The 19,304-nt window shown below is 40.8% G+C and overlaps 1 protein-coding gene across 8 annotated transcripts in view; it reads left to right on the forward strand.

Moving 5' to 3' along the window:
- The window catches only part of rbfox1 (RNA binding fox-1 homolog 1), a 412,559-nt gene that overhangs the window by 254,580 nt on the left and 138,675 nt on the right, over positions 1-19,304 (forward strand). For all 8 annotated transcript variants that reach the window (XM_072268735.1, XM_072268734.1, XM_072268733.1 and 5 more), the window contains one exon: positions 16,239-16,382. In XM_072268735.1, the coding sequence (XP_072124836.1) occupies positions 16,239-16,382 (144 nt within the window). The remainder of the gene's footprint in view (positions 1-16,238; positions 16,383-19,304) is intronic.

Here is a 19,304-nt window from a genome sequence, read left to right on the forward strand (position 1 = left end):
CTGGCAGAAGAGGTAGTTTGCAGTAGTTTGCAAATGTCAGATTTGAGTTTATTGCTCAGTCTGTTTTTGTTTGTAAGCAAGCTGCACTGATGAGTAATGAGCAGATCATATTGAACTTAATAATGAATAATGAGGATTGTGAAAGGCTTTAGGGTAGCTATCATTTGTGAAATGTACAGGAGTAAGGTAGATAGGATTCACTGTGGAGAGGTATGAAATATTTACTTTGGGAAAACATATGGAAAGATGCTTTATAATAGATAGCACAACTTTGAAAATGCAGATCTTTGTACTTTTACACAGTAACTTTAAAGGTAACATTGCAGTTGATAAGGTTCTTAAGCAAATTATGATCAAAATCGATATATTAATATGAACTTCAATAATACACTTCAGAAAAGTTGGAAATGCCTAGGAAGAAGAGCAAAGAAGGCTTACCAGCATCTTAACAATGATGAGATTCTTCAGTTATGGGAGCAGGTTCTGTTTGGAAAGATGGAAGTTAAGTAGTGATCTAGGGGAGGCTTTCCAAGTGAGATTTTGTTTTGATACAATTGAGAGGAAGTAGGACTTCTGGCAAGTGGGCCAAGAACTAACAGGTCATAGATTTAATACATCATTGGCAGAATATCTGGAGGAAAATGAGGAAAATTATTTTCACTTCCACAAATAGAATTAGGAATTCTCTACTAAATGGAGTGGCAGGAGCTTATGCAAAAATACTTTAGTATGGAGTTGGACAGATGATTGATCAGATACTTACAGGCTTCTGGGTCGACAGCAGGGATGTGGCTACAAGCAAAACAGCTCTTTAAAGAATCAAGATAAGCACAATGAGCCAAATGAGATCTTTAGGAGAGTGATTATATGCTTCCATTCCTATTTGTATGCAGATAAATTGTTAATGTTCAAAGAACTGAAATGGCTTTGAGCCTTAAAATAAAAGATAAAACCTGAATCCTGAGGCGGCATCCAGGATGTTGCTGCTCATGCCTCTGCTTTTAGTAGAATTTTCTGAAATCCGAATCAGAGGATCAAAAAATTCAGGCATGTGATGGAAGTGTTCACAGAATGTTCACAACGTTATAACTGAAACCAATGGAAAGTTATGATTTGGAGCAGACCTGAGAAACCATCACAAACTGAGAGCAATTCAGCAATTTAAGTCCAGATACGGTATGAATTAAAGCAATGTACAACACTGCAATCAGATTAAAACCAATGTGCAAAGATTAGTGAACTAAAAGCTGCAGTATAATCACAGTTCACATGGTGAAGAGAAAACTTGGAAACATTCATTATGTTCTTCAACTGTATTAAATGATTAGAATGAACCATTTGGAAAATACAGATTGTAATACAGAATGGTTCTCTCATGGGAGAAAATGAACAACATAAGCAATGCTAATGTTTGTTTGTCCATCTCTGACTCAAATGTCAGTCCATTTCAATATGTAGTTTTCAGTTAGTTATGTTACTTCGGATTTGGATTTACTTCTGCCAATTCAAGTAAGGACAATTCATTTTCTTTCCTGAAAGTGATTGGTGAACCAGATAGGTTTTTACAACATCTGGCAGCTTTACCATGAAAACTAATGATTTCTTTTTCCACTGAAAGTTATTTTAATTAACTGAATTTAAAATCTCCTGCTCTACTGTTGGAATTTGTACTTGCACACTTTGATTCTGAGTCAGTATCGCAAAATTGCTAGCTCCATAACATAGCCATTGTGCCACCTTATAGAAAGCATCTCAAAAGGATCTCTGGGGGTAAAAAAAAACATTATTTAGAAAAAAGTTTAATGCAAAACGAGCTTTTCATTGTAGCTAAGCTGTATCATATCAAGAACCAATGCTCTAAATGTTGCTTGGCACCAACTGGTTAGAAAAAAAAAGTTTCTTGGTGTTTTTCAAGGACTAGCACAATAGAGTGGAAAATGTCTGAGATCTTGGTTGTGCTTCCTGCCTGAGGAAAAACTAACAGACAAATGTGATACACCTCCATACCATTTTCATGTGTTAATTTCTGATTATTATCTATGCTTGTAGAGAACAGATGCAGATTATTGATATGAATTACAGAAAGAAAGCAGGTGAGTGCAGCAAGTAGTTATAGAGGGCAAATAGCATTACGGCCTTTATTGCAAAGTGTTATAGTTTAGAAGAAGGAGAGTTTTGTTCCAACTGTACAGCTACTGGTTGGGCTACATTTGGATTTCAATGCACAGTATTGATTCCCTTACCGAAGAATTGAAACAGGAAGTCCATAACGGATTCATCAGGCTAACACCTGGAATGAAAGCATTATCCAATTGAGAGAGCCTAAATAGTTTGGGTTTATATTCTTTAAAGGTCTGAAGATTGAGGGGTGAACTTACTAAAAGATCTAAGTTCCTTCAGGAAACATAACAGTAGATATTGAAACGTTGATAGTGAAGGGATGATAGTGAACTTTAGGGAGTTTCAGGCTGTCCACTCCTTACTGTACATAAATGGCTCCTCCATGGAGAGAGTTAGAAACATAGAAACATATAGAAACATAGAAAACCTACAGCACAATACAGGCCCTTTGGCCCACAAAGTTGTGCCGATCATGTTCCTACCTTAGAAATTACTAGGCTTACCCATAGCCCTCTATTTTTCTAAGCTCCATGTACCTATCCAAAAACCTCTTAAAAGACTCTATCGTACCCGCCTCCACCACCGTTGCCGGCAGCCCATTCCATGCACTCACCACTCTCTGCGTAAAAATCTTACCCCTGACCTCTCCTCTGTACCCTACTCCCCAGCACCTTAAACCTGTGTCCTCTTGTGGCAACCATTTCAGCCCTGGGAAAAAGCCTCTGATTATCCACATGATCAATGCCTCTCATCATCTTATACACCTCTATCAGGTCACCTCTCATCTTCCTCCGCTCCAAGGAGAGAAGGCCGAGTTCACTCAACCTGTTTTCATAAGGCATGCTCCCCAATTCAGGCACCATCCTTGTAAATCTGCTCTGCACCCTTTCTATGGCTTCCACATCCTTCTTGTAGTGAGACGACCAGAACTGAGCACAGTACTCCAAGTGGGAATAGCTGGGGTCCTATATAGCTTCAACATTACTGCTCAGCTCCTAAATTCAATTCCACGATTGATGAAGGCCAATACACCGTATGCCTTCTTAACCATAGAGTCAAACTGTACAGCTGCTTTGAGCATCCTATGGACTCGGACCCCAAGATCCCTCTGATCCTCCACACTGCTAAGAGTCTTACCATTAATACTATATTCTGCCATCATATTTGACCTACCAAAATGAACCACTTCACACTTATCTGGGTTGAACTCCATCTGCCACTTCTCAGCCCAGTTTTTCATCCTATCAATGTCCCGCTGTAACCTCTGATAGCCCTCCACACTATCCAGAACACCTCCAACCTTTGTGTCATCAGCAAACTTACTAACCCATTCCTCCACTTTCTCATCCAGGTCATTTATAAAAATCACGAAGCATAAGTGTGCCAGAACAGATCCCTAAGGCACACCACTGGTCATCGACCTCCATCCAGAATATGACCCATCTACAACCACTCTTTGCCTACTGTGGGCAAGCCAGTTCTGGATCCACAAAGCAATGTCCCCTTGGATCCCATGCCTCATTACTTTCTCAATAAGCCTTGAATGGGGTACCTTATCAAATGCCTTGCTGAAATCCATATACACTACATCTACTGCTCTTCCTTCATCAATGTGTTTAGGCACATCCTCAAAAAATTCAATCAGGCTCGTAAGGCACAACCTGCTCTTGGCAAAGCCATGCTGACTATTCCTAATCATTTGATGCCTCTCCAAATGTTCATAAATCCTGCTTCTCAGGATATTCTCCATCAACTTAATAACCACTGAAGTAAGACTCACTGGTGTATAATTTCCTGGGCTATCTCTGTTCCCTTTCTTGAATAAAGGAACAACAGCCGCAACCCCCTAATCATCCGGAACCTCTCCCGCCCCATTGATGATTGAGTTAGGAAAAACAAGTTTCTAGGATTGCACGTAACGGATGATCTCACCTGGTCCCTCAGCACCACCTCCTTAGTCAAGAAAGCACAGCAGTGTCTCCACTTCTTGAAGAGATTGAAGTGAGCGAAGCTTGCCCTCACCACCCTACTTCTAACCAGTTTTTACAGGAGTACCATCAAGAGTGTCCTGACCAGCTGTTTCACTGTCTGGTAAGGGAATTACAGGGCATGGGAGCACATGACCCACAAAAGATTGTGAGGATTGCCCAGAGGATCATCAAGGTCTCCCTTCCACCCATCAGAGATATTTATCAGGAATCCTGTACACTCAGGAACCTTAGTATCGTCAATGATCCCCCCACCCTTCCAACAATCTCTTTGATCCCCTATCCTCACACAGGAGGTGAGGTAGCATGAGGACAGGAACTGTTAGGATCAGAAACAGCTTCTTCCCCCAGGCCATAAAGCTACTTAACTCCTTGCCGACACCTAAGTCTCATTACGTATGAAGCGTCAGTGGTTTTATACTGTTTACTTTTTAAACTTATGTTATAAATGCACCTTATTGTTGGTTAATTTATTTGTGGTAATATTACTTTATGTGTTATGTGTGTGAGTTCTGTGCAATGTGTTGTGCCCCTTAATCTAGAAGAACGTTGTTTTGTTTGGCGGTATACATGTGTACGTTTGATACAAAATAAACTGAACTTGATCTTGATATTGTTTTTAAAAATGGGAAAACCTTGTAGGAAGGGATGACATTTCAAGATGAGAGGCTGGTCATTTAAAACCAAGATGTAGTATGTAGATTTTTTTTCCTCTCGTGGAGGTTGATGAAACTCTTGATTCTCTGCATCAGAGAGTACTAGAGGCTAGATCATTAGATGTAGTGAAACTGGCAGTAGATGAATTTTAGAATGATTGGCAGATAAAGGGCCTTGAAGAGCTGGCACAGAGGAAGAGTTAAGGTTTGGCACAGATTAGCCACGATCATGCTGAGGGAAGAGTGGCCTATATATCGTTCTCCCTACCTACGCTATGTTTGATTGAACAAATTATCCTGTGATTTTACACTGAACTAAGTAAATTTACGGTTGGGCAATTACAGAACTTCAACAGTCTAGTGGTTGCTGGGAACCTTTAGGTATTAAAACAACTTAAGTTGAGCAGTTTGTTGCACAAATACTCTGGTTCTAGTTATTCCGAAGTTTAGATTTGAAGAAGGATAAATTAGGAGTGGCTCAGCAAGCATAATGCTCTAACAGCACCAGCAGCCCAGGATCCAGGTTCAATTCCTTCGCTAGTAAGGAGTTTGTGCATTCTCCCCATGACTGCATGAGTTTCCTTTGGTGCTCTGGTTTCCTCCCACATTCCAAAGATGTACAGGTTAGCGCTTGTTACTTGTTACATACACCTGTTAGGGTGCATTCTCCAGTTACCTTATAAGGTAACCATAGTCTTCAGCGAGGAGTAGATGTGGATTAAATGGTCACATGGGTATAATTGGGTGGTGAGGTTTATTGGGCTGAAAGGGCATGCTACAGTGTTGTATCTCTAAATAAACAAATGAATAAATAAATAAATTTACTCAGAATAATATCATAAAACGAGGTTATTTCAAAAGAAGTGGAGGCTATCTTTATTCCAAATTGAGGAAATAGATTCTATCAGGATATCCCAAGTATTGCCATGGGAGTGCAGATTTTATTGGCAAATGTGGTTTGCTGAACAATATAAATCAGGCAATTGATATCTCCTCGAACAGCTGATTAACCATGATTAAGAAAAGTAATTGACACATCTTGCCTTTGAGTCTAATGACTGCCTGATTACTACCAATTTTATTTAGTTTGCTAGAAATTGCCTATTTGGACACACAATATATAAAAAAAAACTATGATGAAGAAACTTAAAGGATCATTGAAAAAGTGGATATATGTTTTTGAGATAATAGCATTAGTTTGTTTCTGAAGAATTTAACAAGCTCATCGGAGAGTGGAATTCAATCACAGACTCTCCACAGAGTACGAGAGAAAACAAAACAAGCAAGTAATGAGGAACTCAAAGATAGCAAAGGCCTTTTAGCAATTTTAGACAATGGGAACAGTCAAACCAGGACAATAAAATGGTGTCGTAGTTAATGAATTGAAGATCACAAACCTAGGAACATCATTTTTGTCAAACCAAAAGAACCACAAAATATAACACGGAGTATATGGCAGAGTAGACAAAGAAAGAGGCAAGTATTTTTCTGTTGTACAGAGAGGGGGACTTAGGATGACAAAACTGCAATTCATAGTGTATAATATACACTCAGTGGTCACTTTATTATGTACCTCCTCTACCTAATGATGAGGCCACTGAGTCTTCTGCTACTGAGCCCCAACCACTTCAAAGTTCGAAGTGTTGTGCTCTTCTGTATACCACCGTTGCAACAAATGGTTATTTAAGCTACTGTCACCTTCCTGTCAGCTTGAACTAGTCTGGCCTTCTTTTCCGCCGTCTTTCATTAACTTGAGATATAGGAGCAGAATTAGGCCATCAAGTCTGCTCCACCATTTCATTACGGCTGATCCAATTTTCTTCTCAGCCCCTATCTCCTGCCTTCTTCCCATATCCGTTCATGCCCTGACCAATCAAAAATCTATCAACCTCTGCCTTAAATATACATAAAGACATGGCCTCCATAGCTGCCATGGCAAAGAATTCCACAGATTCACAACTCTCTGGGTAAGGTTTCATCTGAATTCCAGTGAATTCAGGCCCAGAGCTATCAAACACTTTTCATATGACAAGCCATTCAATACTGGAATCATTTTCATGAACCTCCTTTGAACCCTCTCCAGGTTTAGCACATCCTTTCTAAGATAAGGGGCCTAAAACTGCTCACAATACTCCAAGTGAGGCCTCACCAGTGCTTTATGAAGTCTCAATATCACATCCTTGTTTTTATATTCTAGTCCTGCCCCTCCGACCTATCTTCATATTGTCTGTAAACTTTGCAACAAATCCAACAATTCCATCACCAAATCATTGAAATATAGTGTAAAAAGAATCAGTCCCAACACAGATCCCTGTGAAACACCGTTAGTCACTGGCAGCCAGCCAGAAAAGGCTCCCATTACTCCCACTCTTTGCCTCCTGCGAAGTAACCACTGCTTTATCCATGCTGGAATCTTTGCTGTAATACCATAGGCTTATAGCTTGTTAAGCAGCCTCATGTGTGGCACCTCGTCAAAGGAATTCTGAAAATCCAATTACACAACATTAACCGATCCTCTTTTGTCTATCCAACTTGTTATTTCTTCAAAGCATTCAACAGATTTGTCAGGCAAGATTTTCCCATGAAGAAACCATACTGACTATGGCTTATTTTATCATTCCCTTCCAAGTACCCTGAGACCTCAGCCTTAATAATCAACTCCAACACCTTCTCAACCACTGAGGTCAGACAAACTGAATTATAGTTACCTTTATTCTGCCTCTTTCCCTTCTTGAAGTGTGGAGTGACACTTGTTATTTTCCATTCTTCCAGAACAATTTCAGAATCTATCAACTCTTGAAAGATCACAATCTCTTCAGCCGTCTCTTTCAGAACCCTGGGGTATACACCATTTAGTGGTTTATCTACCTTCAGACCTTTCAGTTTCCCAAGAGCCTTCTCTCCTTTAATGGTAACTTCACACATCATTATAACCCCTGACACCTAACTTCCACCAAACAGCGAGTGTCTTCCAAAGTGAAGATCAATGCCAAATGCTTATTCTGTTCATCTGCCATTTCCTTGTCCCCCATTATTACCTCTCCAGCATCATCTTCCAGTAGTCTGACAGACATTCTCGCCTCTCCTTTGCATTTTATATATCTGAAGAAACATTTGGTATCTTCTTTAATATTATTGGATAGCTTACTTTCATATTCCGCCTTTATCATCTTAATGGCTTTTTTAGTTGCCTTCTGTTGGTATTTGAAACCTTCCCAATCCTCTAACTTCCCACAAATTTTTGCTCTACTATATGCCCTCTTTGGCTTTTATGTTTACTTTGACTTCTCTTGTTAGCCACATTACGTTATCTTGTCTTTAGAATATGTCTTCCTCTTTGGGATGTATGTATCCTGTACATTCCAAATTGCTTCCAGAAATTCCAGCCATTGCTGCTCTGCCATCATCCTTGCCAGAGTTCTTTTCCAATCAATTCTAGCTAACTCCTCTCTCATGCCCTTTACTCCACTGTAACACTGGTACATTTGACTTTAGTTTCTCCTCAAATTTCAGGGTAAATTCGATCATATCATGATCACTTTCCCTGAAGGTTCTTTTGCCTTAAGCTCTCTAATCAATTCTGGTTCATTGCACAACACCCAATCCAGAAAAGCTGATCCTCTAGTAGGCTTAACCATGAGCTGCTCTAAAAAGCCATCATGTAGGCATCCCAGAAATTCCCCCTCTTGGAATCCAGCATCAACCTGATTTTCCCAATCTATCTTAATATTGAAATTCACCATGACTACAGCAACATTGCCCTTTTGGCATGCAGTTTTCTATCCCCCATTGTAATTTGTGGACCACATCCTTAAAATTGTTTGGGGGTCTGTGTACAGCTCCCATCAGGGTTTTTTTACCCTTGCAGTTCCTTAGCTTTATTCATAATGATTTATCACCTTCTGACCAAATGTCACTTCTTCCTAATGATTCGATTTCATTTTTTACCAATAGAGCAACGCTGCACCCTCTGCCTTCCTGTCTATCCTTTCGATACAATTTGCATTCTTGGACATTAAGCTCCCAGCTACAATCTTTTTTCAGCCATGGTTCAGTAATGCATACATCATACATGCCAATCTGTAACTGTGCTACAAGTTTATCTACCTTATTCCGTATACTGTGCACATTCAAATATAACATCTTTAGTCCTGTATTCACCCTTTTCAATTTGTCCACCTTTTATGTTGCAACTCATCCTGTTGACTGCAGATTTGCTCAATCAACAACCTCTCCTCACTGCACATTTCTTCTGTTTGTAAACCAGCTACCTCATTTTCAGCACCATTACTCCGGTTCCCATCCCCCAGCCAAATTAGTTTAAATCTTTCCGAACAACTCTTTCCAACCTGCCTGCAAGGATATTGGACCCCATCTGGTTCAGGTGCAACCCGTCCCCGTGGTACCTTCCCGAGAAGAGATCCAATGATCCATAAATCTGAAGCTCTGCCCCCTGCACCAGTTCCATAACGCCGCATTCATTACCAAATCATCTTATTCCTACCCTCACTAACATGAAGTACAGGCAGCAATCCAGAGATTACTACCCTGGAGGCCCTGTTTCTAGCTCTTCACCTTGTCTATCTATGTCATATGCCAATATGCACCAAGGTTTCTGGCTGCTCGCCCTCACCCCTGAGGATGGACCTGATCTGAGATATGCCTGATCCTGGCACCAGGGAAGCAACATACCATCTAGGTGTCTCCATCGTGTCCACAGAACCTCATTTCTGTTCCTCTGACTGAAGAATTTCCTATCAACACTGCAGCTGTATTCACCTATCCACTCTTCTGAGCCACAACACCACACCAGACTCAGTGCCAGAGACCCAGTCACTGTGGCTTCTCCCAATAGGTTGTCCACCTCAATAACGTCTAAAGTTGTGTACTTATTATTGAGGGGAACAGACACAGGCTACTCTGCACTGGCTGTGCATTTTCCCTCCTTCTCCTGACAGTGACCCAGTTACCTGTCGCCTGTAAGAGAGGGGTGACTACCTCCCTGTAGCTCGGCTATCACCTCCTCATTCTCCAATATGAGTTGAAGATCATAGAGCTGTATTTCCAGTTTCTTAATACATTCTCTCAGGTGCTGGAGCTCAGTACGCCTGGTGCACATGTGCTTATCTGACATCGACTGCCCAACTCTGAGGTTAATGAGGTATTTTTGCCCACAGAACTGCCACTAATCGGATTTTTTTTGTTTTTCAGACAATTCTGTGTAAAGTGTAGAGACTGTTGTGCATGGAAATCCCAGGAGATCAGCAGTTTCTAAGATACTCAAACCATCCCATCTGGCACCGTCAATTATTCCACAGTCACTTAGATTATATTTCCTCCCCAGATATTTGGTCTGAGCAGTCACTGAACATCTTGAACATCCCTGACTGCTCGTTGAGTTGCTGCCATATGATTGGATGATTAGATATTTTCGCTAACAAGCAGACGCACAAGTGTACCTAATAAAGTAGCCACTGTATGTGCGTTAACAATCTTTGAAAATCCATTTGGTAATACACAACATAATGCTTGAAACTATTTTTGTACTCACAGACTGTAGTTTTTTTGAGAGCTTCTTCTTTCCATAAACAATCTTTTGCCTGCCTCTGTTCAATTGCTTATGCAAGCAGTAAATTAACGCAATCTACAGACACTGCATTAGCAACAAAGAAGTGAGTTCCTACAGGACAGTGGCCCAATTCAAGGCAAATAAAGGACAAGGTTTCTAGAGAGAACAGTGGGAATGGCTGCCATGTTTAATATATTGGAGAGTTCAGCAGATATACTGTAAGGGGATATAACCATCTGTCCTGCAAATGAAATGAATGAAAATGTTCCTGAGGGTCACCAGTTTGTCAGTGTTACCCCAAGCAGCCACAATCAAGATGAGTCAGCACAGGTGCTGCAGTGAGGTGATATTGATTTGGACTGACACTGTCAAATGTAGAAAGTTATACTGAAACCAAACAGTTTTAGAGAAGACCTCAGTGTCTTCCAGCTCTTGCTTTAAAAAAAATGTAACACCTGAATACATTGAATCAACAACAGACTGTGTTGGAATAAAAGCAATTAAGTGCCTGAAACATGTGGACATTCAGGGGGTATTCTTTGGAGAGAGAAACCGAAAGAACTTGACACAGACCTGTCGTCAACCTCTGCAATATCTTCCTTTTTCCTTAATCATAGCTTCTCCTCTACTGTGAATGAGTTGGTACAGCTCTCAACCACATCTCTTCTATTTCCCGTACATCTTCCCTCACATCCTTACCTCCCAGGTTATGGATAGGATTACTCTGACTACTAAATCTTCACAAGGGGACTGAATAAGTGCATTTATAATGCAGACAGGTATAAAGGGACAAGATTTTTGATACAAGGACAATACTCAGAAACTGCCTCCTTTTCAGTATGACAGAATTAGGCTTGAGCATATTGGTTTGGATTTTAATTGGGGAGCTAAATATCCAGCTTGACCAACCCTATTCTAGGATATTTAATTTTCAATGGTTAGGAGCCCATTTTAAAGGTTTTTTCACAATGAATAATTATGGAGTCTGTGTTTAATTGTGGGGTTCGCAGAAAATGAACAAAAGCAAATAGTGCACCTCCAAAATAAGTGCTTCTTTAGTTGAGGCCAGAAGGAGAAATAGCTGCACCCAAGCTCTTCAATGAATCAGCTGTAGCCACCTCTACCCACCTCAATCTCTAATCATCCCCCTAAGCCTAGCACACTAGAAGAACATATCCATATTCACTAATATTCCCAGCCCTCCATTTCTATTGCATCACATCCCTGCTTACTGGCTGAAGGACTTCTTTAATTAGCGTTCCATTTTAAAGAAAACACAGAGCTAGTTTCTTTTTGCTAAATAAACTTTATTCACAGTAAAATTATTCACAGTAATAAACCGTACAATAACTCTACATTCTTTAGAGACATCGTCAGTACTTCCCAAACAGTGTACAGTAATTCTGCCACTCTTGCGGCACTCTGGGGGTTCATATTAAGGCAATACAAATGTAATGTTTCCTCCCCACCACCCAACCTCTCCCTTTCCAGCTGGAGAAGAATCCTACACCATGATCCTTCCCCACCGGGCCCTTGCAGTGGCTGCACGGAGTTTCAGTGCAATCCTTAATATGTAATCCTGCAGCCAAGAATGTGCCAGTCGGCAGCATTCTGCCATGGACAGCTCGAGGTGCTGGTAGACCAACAAGTCTCAGGTAGACCAAAGAACATCTTTCACCGAGTTGATGATATGCCAGCAGCACCTGATTTGTCTTCGTGTGCGCCTCCGGGAACAGCCCATAGATCAGAGAGTCCTCTGTTACGCAGCCACTGGGGATGAAGCGTGACACAAGCCCATTCATCTTCCCCCAGACTTTCTGCACAGTGTGAAAAGAGGTGTTCTACCGATTCGTCCCCACTGCAGTCCTCCCGTGGGCAGCGGGTTGTAGAGGTGATGTTACAGGCATACTGGAGGGATCTGACAGAGAGGGCCTCTCTCACTGCCAGAGGTCTGTCATTGAAGCATTTTGCCAGATGACCTGGACAGCCTGCTCAGGGAACTACCCCACTGTGTCCATCACGTCCTTTTCCTGCAGTGTCTGCAAGACATTCTGTGTTGACCACTGCTTGATGGCCTCATGGTCAAAGGCATTGCTCTGAATGAGTTTTTCCATGAAGGACAGGTGGTGCGGCAAAGACCAGCTGACTGGGACGTTGAGTGGGAACAGGGCCAGACCCATCCTTTGCAACAAGGGCGACACTAGAAACTAGACACGTAATGGTTCTTGGCGCCTATATATTTCAGTTCCATACCGAACCCGATGCTGCCATACATGAAGATGGTCATCTGGATGAGGGCAACATTGTATACATTTTAGCCCTCGTTGTCCAGGGACTTGTGTAAGGTGACCCATCTGACCCGCTCCATCTTAGATTTCCAGATGAACCTGAAAACAGCTTGGGTGATTTCAAAGCCAGAGGACCAGGGGATGGGCCACACTTGCGCCAAATACAGCAATGCTGAAAGCACCTCATACCTGCTGATCAGGTTCTTCCCCATTATCGACAGGGCACACCCTCCCCACAGTCTCAGTTTCTGCTTTACTTTGCCAGAACGCTCCGGCCAATTCTTACTGCACACTTCGCTTTCCACTCCCCCCTGAACCAGATCCCTAACACCTTCACATGATCAGACCTGATGGTGAAGGGGATGCTGAATCAGTCAGGCCAGTTGCCAAAGAGCATGGCTTCACTCTTTGTGCGGTTGACCCTGGCCTCTGATGTCAGCTCTGATGTCGCTGATGTTAATATAGCCAGCGAACTGACCTTGGATCAGAGCAGAAGATGGTGACGTTGTCCAGAGCTAGATATTTCCCAGTCTGTTCGATTAATATTACCCTGGTTAAGGGTGGAAGAAAAAGTAGTGTTAGAAATAAATATTGTGCGTCTATTCAACAAAGCTTGCAGAGTCTGAGGGGAGGAAACACACTTGGTCCACAACCACCCGTACCTTAATGACTCTAGTGTTAATCTCGACACGCCTTAAACATTCTCAGTTACTCAGTTTAAACATCCTGTCAGTGTATTCCAGCTATTACCACTTTCTGGCTGAAGAAGGTTCCTCCTAAGCCCCTCTAAATCACTTCCTCCTGACTCTAAATCTATTTCTTCTAATTTATGTCCTACTGACAGGGAGAAAAAGTCTCCTGTAGTCTATCCTATCTATCCCATTCCTAATTTTATATATTTTAATCATGTCCACTCTTAACCTCCATTTTCCGTTCTCTCCTCAAATAGAAGCTACTCCATCCCAGGCAACAACCTGCTGAATCTTCTCTGCAAACTCTCCAGCACTATCATATCTTCCCAGTACCTTGGTGATTAGAATTCTGGTCGCAGTACTCCAGCTGAGGCCTGGTAAAGTTTGATTAAATTGAAATATAACCTCCCTACGTACTTAGTAGAATAATGTCTTTGACAAGGTACCATGTGTTGACAAAGGCAATGGAATTGGGGAAAATTAATGCAGTGGGTTTAAAAATGGTAGATGATGGGATAATATTTCAAAGAATATGGAAACAAAATGAAAATCTGCGATTTGAACAGGGTGACATAGACCGACCGTCTCGTCTCCATGTTTGTAGTGCTACAATGGTTGATGCATCAATCTCATAACCACATAACCTACTGATGATTTGAAATACTAATTTGTTCTTATTTTGTGCCAGAAGATATTTCAGGACAAATTTGCCATGAGTACAAAATTCAGGACTATAATCTATGCAAAATTATCAATCATAATTTCTCAAATTTATTTTCAAACTTATAAAAGGGATTGGAGGCAAAATGTAATTTCAAAGTTAGCTTAGAAACTGATCATTCAAAGTACCATATACATGTACAAAATACTGGTCTTGAGATGTTTGGATTTCCTACAGTTCCTGACAGAATTTAGTGTAAGTTAAATTGGTCATGTCTTCAAATAAAATATTTGGTCTTACAGATACAGAAAATCAATGAAAATAAAGGATTTTGAGTGTTATTTTAAACTCTATTCCCCTAACTGAAGCCTGAAGGCATTTAGTCAGGCTATCTCATTGCTAACAACCCAAATAGTTCACTCTTTACCTCAGTTTTAATCCCACTTGTGAGAGAGCAGTGACAACGTACAACTGAAACTGGTATTTAGATTAGGGTCTGATGACTTCATACAGCAATTATAATTTTGGCCTCAATGCAGAAAGCTGATTTGACTTTCCTGTCAGGTGAATACTGCGGGAGGAAGATCTGACACCTGAAGAGTTGATTTAAGGTATGTTTTTCACTTTCCTTATAAGACCAGGAGAAGACTTCTGACTAAATCCACCATACCCCACTGCACCCACTCAACCAAATTCTGCAACAGAATTCCACACTTCAGAGTCAGTGCCCCCAAATATGGAATCCGTTGTCCACAGGAAGCTATGGAGGCCAAGATGTTAGGTATATTTAAGGCAGAGTTTGATAGATTATTCATTAGTCAGAGCATGAAAGGATTTGGGGAGAAGGCCGGAGATTAGGGCTGAGAGGGAAAATGGATCAGCCATGATGAAATGGTGGAGCAGACTCGATGGGCCAAATGGTCCAATCCTGCTCTTATATCTTATTATACATGATCTTAACCATTGATGTGCATAGAAGGCTCACAAATTAAAATCTCTGAGTATTCACGCCACCATGCTATGAGGCGAGGACTACAGATGTGGTAGTGCACGCCAATATCTCACTCAAAGTGAAAATAGTGTTTTTTATTATTGAATCCATTTTACCTCATTGCTTATCTAAATAAAACTTTCACACTGTTCCCATTGTTATGAAGAGATAGATCTAAATTATCCATTCAGGTAATATACTGAGGAAGCCATTTTGGTGATGCACCTGTGGTGTATCAAAATATATTTGCTGCCAGCAGCACTAAAAATATTTCACTAGATGGAAAGCAGCTGCAATTATTGGATTTGTGGTAACGCATTTTGCTCACATTGATATAAGAATACCTTGACTTGTGAACTGAAGGCATACTTTACTCTCTCAAGGTTATTTCATAAGACAAACATTTTGCATATGCCAGCTTGGCTCAGCAGGAACCAATTTCCTGACAAGGTCAGAAGCTCTGAGTGAAAGCCCTACTTAGGTTGTGGGGACAGTAGCTAGCTCTGCTGTCTCACAGCTCTAAGGGTCAAGATTCATTGCTAATTTTATCAGATGTACGTTTAAAACTGTAGATTATACCAGTGACTCCATGGGTTTCTACTGGGTGCTCTTTTTCTTTTTTCAAATCTCTAAGACATGCTGATAAGTTAATTAGCCCCAGAAAATTACTTTTAAGTGCCATTAACTGGTAAAACCATCAAAGGGGAATTGATGGGCCTATGGGAGAGAATGAGTTGCATGGGTAGAGGAAAATAAGGAAGAGAAATGGGACCAAAAGGGTTGATCCATTGGAAGCTAGTATGGATCCAACAGGCTGAATGGCCTCATTGTTCATTTTAACAAATAAGTAATCAGGTCTAAAACTGGTGCTACACTGCAGTACTGAGAGATTTGTGCCCGAGATGCAAATAACAAAGTGAAGTCCTTATCTCCTGTAAAACATAAGGATGTGAAAAATCCTATAACCATTGTTCTAAAATGATTAGAAATTGTCCTCACAACCTGCTAGCAAATCGAGCTCAATTTACATCATAGAGGAACAACAATCAAGTTACTATTTTAATGTTTTTTTATGAGATGCTGCTTGGTTACAAAGCTTGACACATTTATCAACAGAACAATGTTGAGGAATTTTTTTGAATGCAGGTAAGACAGCAGAACTCGAAACCTGAGAGGAATTCAGTTCAGCTTTTTGATCAAAACACTATTCTATTAATCAATAATATTCCTGCCAATGCTGAATTTGGTTTCTTGTGTGTTTTCCCATTTTAGCAGACAGATGATGCAGCACAGACTGACGGACAACAACAAACACAGTCGACCGAAAACACAGATAACAAAACACAGCCCAAACGGCTGCACGTCTCCAATATTCCATTCAGATTTCGAGATCCAGACCTCAGGCAAATGTTTGGCGTAAGTACTGTGATTTAATGAACCAGGAAGCGTCATTCTAAATGCTGCAATCAAATGATCAAATTACAATCAAACTTGGCTTAAAAGACTGTCTGCATTATGAACATCTAATGGCAAACAGACTCTACAAAACATTAATAATTCAAATTTGAATTGGAGTCTACCTGTCTGGACAAATGAGATTGGTCCCAAAGATGGTCATTATAGACCGTGTTGGCCATTTGATTTATCGATTATGAATCCCTGCCATATTAGCTGGTAAGAGGGAGATAAGGTATCCCGTTGAATGATTGGTCAAAACTGTTTAAATTACATAAACTCACCTTTCTGGACATTGTATTAAAGAGAATCATATGCTATACTTAAATTTTATACGTATCTTTAAAATTCACATATCTTCATTAATAGCCAGCCCATTAGAACATTTGTGAATTTGAAAAAAGGTTTAGAAATGTTAAGGCCTATAAATTCTTTTGCACAGTTACAACACAAAAATAGCATTACTCGGTTGAACATTGGCTTAATTTAGAATCAAGGAATGTCGGGCACCTAACTGCAAGCATTTACACCTCTTGGAGGATTTAATTCATGAGCTTTTGGTGAGATTTTTCCTGACACTATGCTTTTTAAATTGCCAACACTCAAACCGAAGTCATTGTCCTCACTGAGATCTTTAACCCTCTGCAACCTAAGCTACAGCCTGCAAATTTGCCCCACCAGTTTGCCCATGGAGGTCACTATTATAGTCGCACTCAGTTCTCTAGCTTCAGGAGCTGTCCAGGGTGCTGCTACTGAAGTCTGCCTTGCCACATCACCTGTATGCTGTTCCTTGCTGTGTTAGAGAGATGAACCAGATGATATACTCGAGGAACATGACTTCAGCCATTCCAGCAGGGGTTCCCAACCTTTTCATGCTATGGACCCTGACCATTAACCAATGTTGTGAACACCGCTTTGGAGGCATATAGGGTATACCCATAGATTTAAGCTTTCCTAGTGCGTAGGTATTCATGAACTGCACTCATATCACTTTGGTACTAGCAGGAAGCTTTAAATCTAGTCAATCTCTGTGATCATCTTACAAAAATAACATGCCTCATGTGGGCACTATTCTTCGCTGGTATATTCTGCATAATCACATACTTTTTTTCTTTGTTGCTTTTCAACGAATGGATGCTGCAGCATTCACTTGCAACTGGATTGTGGTATATTCTTTTAAGTGCAGGCTGCAGACAGTGTAGCCAGCAACCGCGAGAAGTTGTAAAAATCAATTGTCCACCCATTGTTGAAAATAGCAGTGCAACATTGCACAGGGAAAACTGACAATGGTGCTCTGAATCTTGCAACTGAAGTTCTTGGTCTTCATCTGGATTTCACAAACCTAGAAAATAGAACTTAGAACATAGGCCACTAGCGTAACAGTTAGCAAATGCTATTACAGCTCAGGGCGTTCCAGAGTTTGGAGTTCAATTCTGGCATCGTTCTGTAAGGAAGCCCTGCACGACCTCCCAGTGGCATGTGAAGGTTTTCCCCAGATACTCCTGTTTCCTCGCATAGTCCAAAGACATACTGGATAGGTTAATTGGTCATTGTAACTTGTCCCGTGATTAAGTTAGGGTTAATCAGTGTTGTGGGGTTGCTGGGGTGACATGGCACTGTATCACTAAATAAAATAAATGAAATAAATAACAGTACAGAACAGCACAGCGTAGGTCCTCATGCCCATAATGTTTTGCCAAACTTTTAACCTATTCTAAAATCAATCTAACCCTTCCCTCTCACATAGCCCTTCATTTTTCTTTCATCCATGTGCTTATTTTAAGTGTCTCTTAGAAGACCCTAATGTGCCTGCCTCTACCACCAGCCCTGGCAGTGTGTTCCATGCACTCACCACTGTGTTAAATACCTCCCTCTGACACCCTCCCTATACTTTGCTCCAATCACAAAATTATGCCCTCTCATATTAGCCATCTTATACACCCACTTTGAGTTGCTTGTCATCCTCCTTTGCTCCAAAGAGAAAAACCCTTGCTGGCTCAATCTATCCTCATAAGGCATATTCTCTAATCCAGGCAGTATCATGGTAAATCTTCTCTGCACTCTTTTTATAGCTTCCACATCCTTTAATGAGGCAATCAAAACATAACCCAATACTCCGTGTGGTCTAATCCGAGTTTTATACAGCTGCAAAATTACCTTGCATCTCTTGAATTCAATCCCTTGATTAATGAAGGCCAACACACCATACATCTTCTTAACAACCCTATCAACTTGTGTGGCAATTTTGAGAGATCTATTGTTGTTGACCCCTAGGTCCTTCTGTTTCTCCACGTTGCTGAGAGTCCTGCCATTAATCCTGTACTCTGCTTTCAAGTTTGACCTTCCAAAGTGTATCCTTAACACTTTTCTGTATTGAACTCCATCTGCCACTTCTCAGCCCACTTCTGCATCCTATCAGTGTCCCACCGTACCTTCTACAGTATCCACAATTCTGCCAACCGTTTCAAATTTACTAACCCACTTTTCCACTTCCTTACAAGGCTTTACAGTATCAGCAATCTGGGTTCAGTTCCCGATGCTGCCTGTAAGGAGTTTGAATGTTCTCCCCGTAACAATGTAGGTTTCCTCCAGGTGCTCCAGTTTCCTCCCACAATCCAAAGATGTACCAGGTAGTAGGTTAACTGGTCATTGTAAACTGTCGCTTGATTAGGCTAGGATTAAATCTAGGGATTGCTAGGCAGCATGGCTCAAAGGGCCAGAAGGTCCTATTGTATCTCAATAAATAAATACATGTAAAAAAAATTCCAATTTTTTTTTAGAAGATTAATTATTTAATTCAGATTCCCAATCTTTTCTTAACCTCAATGCATCTAGTTTCCACCTCTTAATGCCTCCCTATGTTTTTAGGTCTTTCCTATAAAA

This window comes from Mobula birostris, chromosome 9 (assembly GCF_030028105.1).
Source record: "Mobula birostris isolate sMobBir1 chromosome 9, sMobBir1.hap1, whole genome shotgun sequence".
In the NCBI taxonomy this organism is placed as follows: domain Eukaryota; kingdom Metazoa; phylum Chordata; class Chondrichthyes; order Myliobatiformes; family Myliobatidae; genus Mobula; species Mobula birostris.